At 43.9% G+C, this 14,265-nt stretch overlaps 1 protein-coding gene across 3 annotated transcripts in view; it reads left to right on the top strand.

The window, feature by feature from the left end:
- LOC133452743 (zinc finger protein 521-like) overlaps positions 1-14,265 on the top strand; it is a 96,118-nt gene that overhangs the window by 1,935 nt on the left and 79,918 nt on the right. For 2 of the 3 annotated variants that reach the window (XM_061732346.1, XM_061732344.1), the window contains exons 2-3: positions 5,711-5,767; positions 13,523-13,723. In XM_061732346.1, coding sequence (XP_061588330.1) covers positions 5,711-5,767; positions 13,523-13,723 — 258 coding nt within the window. The remainder of the gene's footprint in view (positions 1-5,710; positions 5,768-13,522; positions 13,724-14,265) is intronic. The other variant, XM_061732345.1, reaches the window with a different exon arrangement.

Genomic DNA, 14,265 nt, shown 5'->3' with positions numbered 1-14,265 from the left:
GCATGCACATCTTAAAATTGTCATATTCTGTTTCCAGACCTGCAAGGCTCCATTCACAGTAAACAGCTCTATACATAGATTTCCTTATTTTTCCAACAAGACAAGAGTAGCATTGACAGTTTTTTTTTTCTTGTTGTGAAATTTGCTATTCTCAAAAGACGTATCACTTAAATATAATCATGTCTGCTAGCAAGCCTACATGCTACAAGTGTGCGTGGGGGGTGGGGGGTGTATGTGAGCATTCAGAAGAACATCTGTTAAGATTTGTGTACATGGATGTGTGCAGTAGACATCCCTGTCTGCTGCACACGGTGGGCAAATCACTATGCAAATGAAGTCAGAGTGATGACATTGTTTGTTTTGTGATTGTCACCAAAATTTAAATTGGTGGGGGGGAAACAAATCCAGCATACGAAACATCCTGACTTTTATGTCTTCATTCCGACAGCTCGAGCAGAGCAGAAATGCAGATACGTCAGAGATATTTCCCTGCTTTGGATCAGACCCAAGCAAGGCCAGGCAGATGTTATTTATTGTTCTTTGTCTGTCTCTTTCCTTGGGGACAGAGATGCGCTCATACAGATGTCCACAATATTTTTACTTGTCTTTTTTCTTTTTTAAACAGCTGCTTGACACCGCTTTCTCCCTCACTGTTAGCAGCAGCCCAGACGGGTCATTTTATCTGCACTTTCTAGTATGTTTTTGATAACTGAAGGGGCATCTCCGTCATTGTGACACTAATATTTTTAGTATGAATATTGGTTAATCAGGTGCAGATGTGAATTTGCGTATGCGTGGTTTTGGGGTTTCAGAGTTCAGGTTTCACTTTTATGGGATGTCGGCTGCTGACTTGAGGCAGTGGTCAGTGTGGACAGTCCATTTTTTGCCTTGAAAGAACACTTTGTTCTGCAGAGCAGAGAATAAATACAGGTGCTATTGCATTATGCGGGGAAGGTAAAACGGGGGTTGTGAGCTGCGTTTGAGGGACTTGCATGGATGGCATGTACGTGGCATGAATATAGAGACAATGAGAAAATAATGCTGTGACAGTTGGCACTCCATTTTTCCCTCGTGTACCCCCCACACACTCCCACTTTCTCAGCATTGGCTGCTTGTGGGAGTCAGAGGTTATGTTTTCGGTCCCATCGAAAAAGGAAAAGGGCAACATTACAAGTCCCGTTTCAATTAAGTCTGAGAGACAGATCCGGCTGCATTATTGCTTGGGGGAATAAATGGCACAGGACGAAACCATACATCATTCGCTTATATGCAAACACTTCAACACAACCACTGACATTTATTCAATCCTGAGCCTTCTCCGTTTCTCAACTGTAGGCACATTGTAATTTTGTTTTGATGCGCAGTGGCTTTGGGTCAGCACATTGCCTCAGCCAGTGGTGAGCAGCGAGGAAGGAGGATCTCACTCCAAAGCCTGCACGACGACTGCCACGTTGCCTGTCCTACTGTGCTTCCTGAATAATATGAGACCGGGTTGATATTTTCATTTGGAGCACAAATGACACTCTCAAGTCCCAGCACTGATGTGTTCATTGGCTGAGGAGGAAGTTTCCAGGCTTGCCATTTGCATATATAAATATATTTTCTGCACCATTTACTGTAAGCATAGCGATTGTCCTGAAATCAGGGCTGTGTCATGCACACCTTAAATATTTGATGCTTTTGAGGAGCAGAAATTTGCCACCACATGAGTGAACTCTGGAGTGCTCTGCTCAGCTCCTCATCTAAGAAGCCATTTTTCTAAAAACGCTTCGATGTAAACTCCCAACAACAAATAGAATCCTATAATCTGTTCAAAGCATAATGACATCAAAATCTATAAAACATTTTATTTTAATTAAAAATATGTCTGCCCAGACATAAGTAGATGAGACTGGAAGATTTAATTCCCCTTCATGTCAGTGACCTGTGGGCAAGGCTGCCATTTAAATTACACCAGTCAAGAAAAAAAATCTATTTGCGTATGAGAAATCTCATCATATTAAGCTTTACTTTTTGGTGAGAAAAAAAAATATGGAAGAATCATGACCACTCCCCTTTTCATTCCTTATAAAACAGTCACTTTTATCCAGATGTAAGAGCAGCTTTGAGCGCCTGTGCTTAAGTCAGAAATGAATCAAAAACCCATATGGTTCTTTATTCTAAATTGAAGCTTGGTGTAATATTTATAACATTAAATGCTGCGAATGATGCAGAAATGAATCGCCCTTTACTCTATTTATAATATGTATTTTTCCCCTCAGTCGAAATGTCCGTTAACAGTTGCATCATCTTTTGGGAAGTTGCAGGATATTCCAGTCTGTTCACAATTAATGATCTATGGCATAACACCCATTAACACGTTTCTAATGTGACACAAAAATATGGCTAAGAATTATCATTAAGGAAATTATGACGGAGCCATGGAAAAATCCCATTAGCACGGCTGTCAGTGCTCTTGACATGCGGCTCACTGTGTTGGACTGGGTGTCGCGGGAGCTGGCCGATATCTCTCCTTATTCCATGGCATGTGTCTCTCCTGTTGTCATGGATCGTCTGCCACATGGAGACAGACTTCTGACTGAGACAGTGCCTGATTTCAGCCACTGCTGCAAATGAAACGATACGTTGCTGGGGCTTCTTTGCATTTGTCTCATATGCGCGCATGTATTGCATTCATATTTTTTTCGAGCAGAATTTGCAAAAAAAAAAAAAGCTACAAAATGAGATTATTGATTTTCAGCATTTTTTAAATTGCCGCAAGCAGAGCTGATGTTTTTAAATATGATTTGCTCATACTACACATGAACATATGAAGGATTACGAATATTGTGCAACACAATTAATACGGTCCTCTATTGCAAATTATTTATGACACCAATCTTCAGTTCAAATAATGCTCATTAAGAAAGTTATTCATGTGCAGTGTGTGTCCTCCTCCCTCCCTTCCCAGCCCTAATTGAGGAGGGTTGACCTCTTGACCTGAGCTAAATTGAGTTGTAGTCCCTGTGGCGAGCGTCTCCTTCCCGGTCAGTCAGGGCGGATTACACAGCCATTGTGTTGGGCACTGTATCGTCGAAGCTGGCTGTAACCAAGCAGATGAGTCACGCATATCCAGGAACACACTCAGGGCTTTTTTTCCTTTCTTTTTTTCTCACATGCCTGCGAGATACCCATACACACAGGCAGGCACAAACGAATATGTAGTGAAGAGCAAAACGGTTTTCACAGGTTGGACTGTCATTTCTTACATGGTGCAATTTTATTATTGGACTGTTAGTTGTTTTTTTTTGTTGGTTTTTTCATATGAGATTTTGTCGAGTATCTCTTTTGATTTTAGCTTCATGTTTTTTTTCCTTTTGCTCAGCTTTCTGCAGAAAATTAATTCCTTCCTGAAAAGTAAATATCCTCTCTCGGGAGTTGTCACTTTAATACAATGACAGTTACTCTCCGTTCATTTTTGTGTGTGGCCGGTGTGTTAATTAGTGGCCTTTAATGCGGCGCCGCTTGTTGTGGGATTATGCTTTTTCCTGCTGCGCATTTTAAAAATCAAAGGAGCTGTGCTGAAACGGTCCCATGTGTGTTCGGTATTGTATCAACAAAAACCTAGCAATGTGATTACAGTTCGTCTCCGCCTGAGTGATACACTGTACCTTGTCAAACATTAATTAACTGATAGCGGTGATGCATTTACATCAGAGTGAACGGAGCTGTATTCAGCTGAAGTCATTATGAGGTGATCATGAGCTTCGGAATATATTAATTAAAAGAGCTCAGCTAGTTATATTTGCTCTGTTCTGACTGTTGATCAAATGCCCAGCTAGTTTAAAACATTGTAGGAGTTTGCCCTCACTTGACAGCTCACCCTCCGTGATTGCTCCTAGCTACCTATTAATTATCAAGCAGACAGGTGCAAATGAGAAAAAGAATGTGCACTGTGATGGAAGTTGTTTACTTTAAATGACAAAACTTTTAATAAGTTCACCATGGTGACAAATCTCGGCAAATCGCTGTAATGTTTAAGTCCTTTATTGCATTGTAAAATAGAATTTTCTGCCTGAACTACCTCATCTCACCAACAGTGACGGTAATCAAAACAAAAACTCCAGCTCCCACCACCAATCTCTGATAGAACCATGGGGGATTTATTAGGACCCCCTATCCCCGGCCCATTTATATGATCCCAGATGCAAGGCGCTCAACAGTGCTGGAGAAACTCATTAAACTCTCAGGGCGTCAGTCACTAAGGCCTTCTTTAACAGGACAACTTTTCTCTGATACAGTCATTTGCGGCTCTGAGGGATACACTATCTCCACGGTTTCCAACTGTGTCCATTCCATCATTTAAACTGATTTAGTTAATTAAATGTCAGACCTATGTCTATTTCTTTAGCATATTTTCTCCCATCTACACCAGTTAGAATAGTTGGTCATGGAAATAACTCTAGTCAAAGGCTTTGATCTTAAATGCATTTTAATGAGTACTTGAGTATCTTGAAAAGACGTTGGCCCAAACATCGTCCAGTCGTTTGCCCTCTTCTTAGAAGAAAACAGTTTCTAAACTCCCTCTCCATTTTAAACGGAGCTTCGTCACACCGCTTGACTCTGACTTGTGCTCCCCCGAGGAAAAGGCTTTTTGCCACCATAGGATCCCACCTTAATTATGCAAAGTACGGGATATTTTGTGTGATTTTAGAAATGCGCCAATTTCTTCTTTGGCAGCCACTGCCTCGCTCCCTTACTGGGAGGTCCTGTCAAACTCCCCCGTCCTCTTTGCCCAAGAAAATGAAAGGCTAGAAAGTAGAAACATAATGGAGAATGCATTTCAACTGCAGGGGTGGAACACAGAAGCGAATAAAGTCCTCAGTGAGGCCCATTTTACATGGAACAGGTGGGAGACTTTTTTGTTCTCTTCCCGCTGTTAAAATCCATTTCACTTCTTGTACTTGACACGCCAGAAGGAAGTCTCTCCTGTTTTCAAAGAGGCTTCACTGTAAATGGCTCCCACCTTTTACCAAACACAAGTCATGTTTTTCGCTTCGAGTACTGTTGTCAGAAAGTCAAAAATGCTTTAGCTGCCATGTGCCTAATGAAAAGATCAGAGCGCTGATCAAGCCATCACTGCGTTGTCACCCGCCCTGTTAGAGAGCAAAAGCACTTTGCAGCTGCTTTGACTGCTATGACACGGAGCGTGAGCATCGACTGTATATTTCAGTCTGTGTTTAGCATGTAAGCTTTGATCACAGTCCACTGAAGGAAGGTCTTTATTCATACTTGATTCTGCAGATCTTCTTTTTGATTCCCATCTAATTGAACAAACTAGAGAGCTGTGCGACTTCCTTGCTCACATAATCATCAAGGTGTTTTTTTACTTGGTCACTGTTGATGTTGGGAGGATGTTCCAGGGGAGACGTTCATAATTCATCACGTCATTACTCAGTCCAATATGTTATTTACGTGGGTGGCTGTTTGCCGTGTTGCCAAGCCTCATACATATGAAAGGCTTGCGCGGACTCCCAAACCACAGGTTGAGCTGTCAAAGGCAGCTGAGATCTCTTGGAGTTTCCTTAGAAAAAAAAAAATCTCAATAGTAAATAATGAAAAAGAGACAGAAATCTCAATGTGTCTAAGTTGTTTTTCACTGTTAACTGTTTCTTTCCTTCTGTTTCCCCTCTTTCCCCCCCTATTTTTTCTTTCTTTTTTTTTCTGGCAGTAGAAGACAATGTGACAGAGGACCAGCACAGTCCCGGGCAGACTGCCATTCCAAGCGGTAATGCTCCATTTCATATTTCATCATTTTCAGCTGGAAAGTGGATCATGTGTCTGCGTTTCTGTGTGTGTGTGTGTGTGTCTGTGTTTGCGTGACTGTCTGTCTGTCTGCCTGTAAAAATCTTGGGACCAGAGTCATGAAAAAGTATGTGTTTCCTGTTTTTGAGTTTTTTGAGGTTTTTTCTTGCTATAAACTTCCACGGCTGCATGTGTTTTCATTAGAGAAGGGTGAAGCGGCATGCCTCAGTCCTCTTTGTTTGTGCTTTAGGTGTGCAGGTGTGCTCGCAGCAGTCCTTGTGTCCCTGTGTGTGTGTGTGTGTGTGTGTGTGTGTGTGTTTGCCGTTATTTTCAGACTCTTTGTTTCCCAACCTTCTGTATGATGTAAAATAGAGCTACGCAGATGAATGTGTCCTGTCTCCACACGTGCCACTCACAATGGCCCTCCAGGAACAGAGCGGTAATTCAGGTCAGGCCAGAAGAAAGCCCCCTATGAATGAAGCCTGCTCCTGATGCACCACGCTGTATATTTTCATTTCATTTGTCTCTGGTAAAGGTTAAGTCTCAGGCGTGGTTATTTTAAACCTGATATGGATGGTTTTGCCCAGCAGGCTGGGGACCCTGGGTACAGCTAGACTGCCACATTAGTCCGGCATTTACCCGTCGCTTTCTTCGTGCTCCATTGCAAAGTGCCGGAGCTGCATGCACCACTCCTCCTATATTTGCGATCTTTGAAAACCTACTGTATGCCACTAGGGATGGGCGGTGTGGACTAAAAAATGTATCACGATAATTTCTGGCATTTATCCCGATAACGATAAAAATGACGATTAAAAAAAAATACCAATTCAACTCCACCTTTTCAACTATAAATCTATCTCGCTTTCAGATCCGCCATGTTTGTTACACAAAAACGTATCAACGGGAATTTATCCTTTTTTCTTTCTTTCTTTCTTTCTTTCTTTCTTTCTTTCTTTCTTTCTTTCTTTCTTTCTTTCTTTCTTTCTTTCTTTCTTTCTTTCTTTCTCACTTCCTTCCTTCCTTCCTCCTGCTCTCTCCTTCCTTCTTCCCTTCCTCTTTTCTCCCTTCCTTCCTTCTTTCCTTGTTTTCTCCCTTCCTTCCTTCCTTCCTTCCTTGTTTTCTTCCTTGTTTCCTTCCTTCCTTCTTCCCTTCCTCTTTTCTCCCTTCCTTCCTTCTTTCCTTGTTTTCTCCATCCTTCCTTCCTTCCTTCCTTCCTTCCTTCCTTCCTTCCTTCCTTCCTTCCTTCCTTCCTTCCTTCCTTCCTTCCTTCCTTGTTTTCTTCCTTCCTTGTTTCCTTCCTTGTTTCCTTCCTTCCTTCCTTCCTTCTTTCCTTGTTTTCTTCCTTCCTTCCTTCTTTCCTTGTTTTCTTCCTTCCTTCCTTCCTTCCTTCCTTCCTTCCTTCCTTCCTTCCTTCCTTCCTTCCTTCCTTCCTTCCTTCCTTCCTTCCTTCCTTGTTTCCTTCCTTCCTTCCTTCTTTCCTTGTTTTCTTCCTTCCTTCCTTCTTTCCTTGTTTTCTTCCTTCCTTCCTTCCTTCCTTCCTTCTTTCCTTGTTTCCTTCCTTCCTTCCTTCTTTCCTTATTTCCTTCCTTCCTTCTTTCCTTCCTTCCTTCCTTCCTTCCTTCCTTCCTTCCTTCCTTCCTTCCTTCCTTCCTTCCTTCCTTCACGTACGTTGTGCGTGGATTTAACGCAGAACCATAAATCAGCTTAACACAAAAACATCAACTGGAATTTATCGTTTGTACCACGAGATGACAAATTCTTATCGTGAGGAATTTTTTTGACGGTTTATCGTGAACGATAAAATATTGCCCATTCCTATATGCCACCATGACAAGCAGATATTTAAAGGATAGATTTTATATTTTGGATTTGTGCCCTTTTTAGATAGAGACAGACTGATGCCTATAACAACTGATAAATGCAGTTTCTGACCTTTTTTTCTATTTTTGTTTTCTCTGACACAAAGCAGAGCAGTACCTGTCTGCAGTAGTGAAGTTAATGTGTATTGATGGGCATTCGTTTGTGCTTCTGAGAAAAGGAACTGCCTCTTTTGCCCCGCTAACCCTCCGCTGAAAGGATGGAGGACCGGGCATAAGAGACTAACTTGCCTCGTAGACCTGCTGTCATCCAGAGCCAAAGCAGAGCTAATGAGTGGGCCTGATTACAACAACCCCCTCAGCCACACGAATCTCCTCTCTCCCCGTCCCTCCACCGCTTCCATCTCCAGAGTGAGGGGAGACAGCCGATACGTGATCGATGTCTGCCTGTGGAGAAATCAGGAGGGCGCACAAATTAATTCCTCACTTTCCTCATTTGACTTCGTCTTACTGATTTATTCTTTAACCCCTCCTCATGATGCAACTTCATGAATAGCCAATGAGGAAAGAGTTTGCTGCTGTAAACTTTGAAGACACTGTCCAATTTCCCTTCAGCCAGTTTGTCACCTCCAACTTTTAACACGCTTAATTGTAACAGCGGCGTTCCCACCTCGCGGCTAATTTCACTGCAGCTTGAAAAGCAACATCAAATTTAAAAGTGCTGGAAAAGCTCAATTTTTTCAGGCATTTGCCACTTTGACAGACAGGCCCACAATATCCATCACACTTTTAACAAAGAAAAGGCTTAATCAGACGGGGTGTCGAGATCTGCCCTCGTAAGTATGCCCCCCAGTTGCGGTCCTCTGTGACTCTGCAAGCATGCTGCAAGGCCGGCATCCTGTTTCTTATTCATGTTTGATATGTAGCTGAAGCAAAAGGAGAAATGCTAACAAAAGAGGCCCTCTAACAGATAGAGGGTATTATGCATAGTATAGAGAGGCAGGAACAGTGTGATATTTGAGATTTAATGAGGCAGTGTGCTTTTTTACCCAGAGAGTCTGGAGCAGGCTTAAGATCTGCAGCTTTGCTTTACCACTGCGCAGCCTGTGTGTAATTATAACCACATGTTCACTGTTTTTTCTCCTTTTTTCAAACATATGTATGAAAAATGTATGTCTATCTATCTATCTTTCTCTCTCTCCATATACAGTGTGTATGGATGGATGTCTATTCATTCTTTTTTTTTTTTGCTCTCGGCAATGTCAGATGAGTCTGTTTTTGGAAGTGTTTCAGCTCTGTGGAGGTGCAGTTGACTGAGGCAAACAGAGGAGTTACAGAGGTCTGACGGGCCCTGGCTAGTTGCTGGAGAGTAGAGTAGAGTAGAGTAGAGTAGAGTAAAGCAGCGCCGCGGTGCAGCGTCTGAGACTCTGGCCGAGGTCGGTGCCGCCTCCAGATCAATGTATTGCAGGGCTCACTACAGCGGCAAGAGGAAGGGACTCTTTCACTCCACCACTTCAGAAAATCATATTCTCTATTATTCATTTCCTTTGATGTTCCTCTGCACTAATGGCATTGCAAGGCATTTCGTTCAATATCATCACTCCCAGTGAGGGATACAGTGAGACAGGAGGAAAGAGCATTGGTATGTTCGACTGTTGTCTCTCCTTCAGCTGCTTTGATTTCTATTCATCTTTGCATGCTCACATCTTTTTTGGGTGACGAGGTTTTAATGGTGGATCATGCCATCTGTATACCTGTGATTATATGTGCCGCTTCCCGTCTGTGTCGTCCTCGTTGTTTGTTCCTACTCCTCCTCAAATTGTTTGGTACCTGTACTGCTGTTTTCTTTGCACAATATGCATTGTAACATTTAAAAAAAAATAATAATAATGTTTGTATTTTATTTGTAATAAGTAAGAAGGTAGGAACATTCAAAGTTGAGCTTCTAACTCGATCCGAGCTTCTAGGCAAGTAGCTTTTGACAAACACTTCTGTTGATCTATTGTCACATTTCAAATGCATGAAATTATTAAACTGAAATCAGTCCTTTTCTTAAATTTGGAGAGCTGGAGGCGAACAAACTGCACACGCCGACCATAAGAACACAAAGCCCACCCCCTCTTCCTCTGTTTAAATCTTTGACAATAGTTAACAATCTAGCAAGCTCCCAGCGTCGTCGTAGAGATCATGACGCTCTTTAATGATGGAGGATCAGTGGATGTGACAGTTCAAGTGGAGAGCCCCTAAATCCCATCCACACAGAGGAGGATCCACTCAGAAGCACGTGTGGCATTAGAATGTAGTGTGACCTATATATGTTGGGCGCTCGGAAAGTTTCAGATTTTTAAATAATGAGGTGCCGGCACGCGTGTGAAGGTTATTCAATCTTAATGTCCTCCTATTTCTGACAGCCTCCCTCACTCTGATAAAGGAGCGTGCTCACCTTTGATCAGGCCCGCCGACACGTGTCGACAGAAGCTGCACGCTGGTTAAAATAAATTCTTAATTTGAACTTGGGGGGGGTGGTGGTGGTGGTGGTGGTGGGTGCTTGCAGGGTGGGTTGCCAAGGAGGGGGCATCACAAGAGCAAGATCTCTTGAAAATGATTGGGGGAAATGAGGAGATGGGTGCTCTCGTGGTGATATTTTTGACACAAAGTTCTTTCGTCGCGCGAAGAAAGTTCCATCAGGGTTCAGCGTTACCGAGCCCGGCACACTGTTATTGTATCTGCAGGCGGGGAAGAACATACCCCTCGGTAATTTCATACAGTTTGTTCTCAGTATGTTGTAGCTTAATTTGAGCGAATTTCAGCTTAAAACGCTGCAGAAAAAAACTTGTTTTCTGAGCCTGTCTTCCTCGTTGTAGGCGCTTTATCTAATCTTGTAGCTCAGGGTTAGACACAAAACGTCCCGTAAGGTTAAGAGCCGATGTTCTTGATGAGAGTTAACTTTCTACATTATGATTCCGTTCAGTCCAGGCATAGCAGCTAAGTCTTGTTTTATCACTTTATATTATGCCCACCCAGACTCATGCCCTTCCTCTCTTTCCCGTGGTCACTGTCTTCACCTGTCCCAGTGTGTGGGCCAGACAGCAGGGAACCTGTGTGTGTGTGTGTGTGTGTGTGTGTGTGTAGGTAGGTGTGTGTGTGTGTGTGTGTGGTGGGGGGGCGGCTCCCTGCAAGGGACCACAGGTCTCTGGTGAGACTAATGGAGCAGAGAAGAGAATATCAATTAAAAGGTTATAAATATTTAAGAGCAGAAATATTCAATAGTATAAGGGTGGGGGGTCCAAAGACTCTCCAGTTCTCGAGATGAAAGTTGCGGCGTGATAAATGTCACCGGCACCGCGAGCGTGCGTATGATGAATGGATCTGGACTTGGTAAGATATTGCAAGGCTGTAAAGATGTCCATCAGCGCACAAATCTGCAGGATTTCATGAGGCTAGTTTTCATCGCACTTTTCATGACCAACACTCCGTTTTCTCCCCCTCAACAGTCCGACGCCCCGGCATGAATAATTTGTCGCTAACAGCTATGATCACTTTTTAAGCACATTTTTGCATCACGTCCTCCCTCTCAGCCTCCTACCCCATTCCCCGATGCTGTGAAGTTGATTATCCAAATGAGCATGGACACTGGTACCTGATGTAAAATCCTCAATATGTTGCACATCATTCCCCAATATTGCACATGTGATCTCCAGCCATTCCGAGTGTGTCGGTATTGATCAGCTGTCCAACCTTTATAGTCTGCTAGAAGGGGATGTCCTGATCTGATGGATTTCTGTATGAGACCCAGATGCACAGGAACCTCAGTATTGATGCGGCTCTTTAATCCCCGGGTTGGACGTGACCTTGCTGTGTCAAGACCCCCCCCTTCCATCACATTGCATCACAGCATAGAAGGTCACTATTGGGTTCACCGGCAGTCTCAGCTTAAACTTGTCACCTAAAAAAGGAAAATAAGCACATGAAAATGAAGATACTTTTGTGTTTTTCATTCTCATTCCTTTCCTTTGGTCATTATGTCAGATCCTCAGATCCAGCGGCTGTGAAATTGCATCAAGATATTAGCGTGGTAGAGAAAAATGCAATAACTGCGTGTGTTGTGCTTCCAGAAATGTGTCTTTGTGTCAGATAAAACAAAATGCTCAAATTTAGCCATCAGTTGTTTTCTGTGACAAAACCAAGCAGTAATATTAAAGAAATTAATGATTCATGAAGGTCTCTTGAGATAAAAATCAAAGTCCTAACCTCATTCACAAGGCTCACAGTTGGAAAAAAGAGAGAGAAAGAGATGAATTGTTAACTTTTCAGCACTTATTGTGAATTCTGCGTCCGCGTGTGTGGATGAATCGGACGTCTATGGTTGTGTGGCTCCTGGCCTCAGTCAGATGTGTTTTCCCCGAGAGCAAGAAAGGCCCGCATCTGTGAGGATTGGGTTGGGATTTTCATTTTCTTGAAACACCTTCTGTTCTGTTCTGCACGGTCCCACCGGGGACCACGGCGCTGATATTTTTAGAGGGCATGTTCCGAGAGCCTCGGTCGCCAAGAGGGAAGGACAATGGAGGGTGTGATTTTTGCATCAATACTTGGCGCAAGTGGGGGAAAGGAAAAATCCTGGGTGGCCTTGATGAGTTTCTGGACTGCCTTTCCTCCAGGAATTTAGCCGTTTCAGAGCACCCTACAGACGACAGGCTTAAAATGGCCGCTACGCCCAGTGTACCCACACCTGTGCACCTCGGTGTCAAAAACTCCCTGCCCTCAGGCAGTTATTGGGGTGCCAGGTGAAAGGAAGGGAAAAAAGGGGGAAAAAACACAGGCTTTCCAGAGTTTCCAGATAATCTGAGGAGCACTTGCATTAGCGGTGCTTAAAATGGCTGCCAATGAGCTGAAAAGGCTCTTCTCCCCCACAAAGCCTAACTGGGGTGACATGATTGTTTGATTGTAAGTATGGCTTTTTAATCAGTCTTATTGTTTGGAGTAATGGTCACAGCAGGGGAGAAACAGAGCTGCAGGCCATGCTGACTATTTATAAGATGCTGCTCCAAGCTGCGTTCGTTTTTTTTTATGCTTCTGGAATAAAATGTGCATGCCATGCTGAGAGTGAGCCTTGCAAGGTTTTATTTTTTCTGCCAGGATGTTTTAAGCATTGGACAAAAAAACTCCAGATGAGAGTGGTAATTTGAAAGATAGTTCTCGTCCCCGGCTCAGAGTAGTCGGTGGCCCAACCCCTGGCACTGCTGCAGCACAAAGCCAACAAGAGACAAAACTGCAGATGGATTCAAGAATATTGATGCGCGCGACCCGCGGCTGCCTGCGAGCAAGGCTGAATAATTTAAGGAAGTGTGTCGGGATGACAATCTAACCCACAACAATCTCAGTTTTGTCTTTGACTGAGCTGCACTCCCGCACATGCCCCGTTCTGGTTAAGATATATCTGGATCATTTGGCGAGGTTTGTCCCTGCTGATGGATGCCGTCTGATACAATTCAGCACCCACTGGCACAGTTTCATATTTTCTTCTGTCCAGCCAAAATCCTGGCTTTATTAACAACACATATTCCCATCAGTCTAGTTTCATATACTGAAGTTTTGCTTGGGTGAAGCAGGGCAAACACGACGTAAAACCATTTCTAATAACCGAAGTTTGTGTGCGTGTTGGATGTGTGTGCGAGCGCTGTGCCACCTTCTCTGCCTGTATATTTCTCACCTCACCTGCCCAACACTTCTGTTATGGCATGAGTGGTTGAATTACACGGGTCCAAATTGAACCTGCATTTTTATTACAGCTTTTATTATTGTTTTTATTAAATCCAGAGTCTTGAAATCCATTTTATTGTCACCTAGAGGAAGCTGTAGTGCCTCGCCGCGTGGGTCACCCCGCTGACTGTGTGCTGTTGTCATTTCCTGCCACTCCACAGATCCAGAGTGCGCCCTCGAGAGGGCGGCGGAGGATGGTGAGACCGGGCGTCTGAGGAAGACGCTGCTCTCTCCTGAGGAAGGAGAGGAGGGAGAGGAGGAGGACGAGGAGCCCGCGCTGCACAGCTGCGACAGCTGCCGGCAGGTGTTCGAGTCGCTGAGCGATCTCACCGAACACAAGATTAATCAATGCCAGCTGACAGGTAAACAACGTTCAGCCCACCGAGCCTCCCCTCCATTCTGCCACTCAGCTCTTCTCCCACTCCCACTCTTGCGCCGCGTCTTCGACGGCGACTATTCCTCCCGATGTGTGTTGGTACACTGCACCAAGGGGAGCGCAACACCAGACTAACAGTTTCCTTGGTAGATATCCAAGAACGCAGGCCTCGCACACTTATTTACATGTGCCGCACAGCCTATGACACAACACCCAATCAGGCTTCCAAGTATCCTTATAGTACGTTCACACATTTGCTCTTTCTGTCTCGCATCTATACATCTATACCCTAATCCTAACATGCAGTAACCTGACCACCAGCTGGAAACGGATCCCGCTGCAGGAAAGTCCCTCAGCTGGTCCCGGCGCTAGCTCGCTGCCGTGACAATACCGTGGGGGACGGAGAGAGATAGATGCCATTGGCAGACTGTGTCATTGACCTGTTGATGGATGAATAGGACTATAAATACACTGACAAGGTGGCAGACAGAACTAATGATGTGAACTGAAGGTTTCCATGTGCTTCTC

The sequence above is a fragment of the Cololabis saira genome, chromosome 10 (genome assembly GCF_033807715.1).
Source record: "Cololabis saira isolate AMF1-May2022 chromosome 10, fColSai1.1, whole genome shotgun sequence".
Classification (NCBI taxonomy): Eukaryota; Metazoa; Chordata; class Actinopteri; order Beloniformes; family Belonidae; genus Cololabis; species Cololabis saira.
The sequence above is the reverse complement of the archived record's forward strand: the minus strand, read 5'-3'. Positions and strand labels throughout refer to the sequence as shown.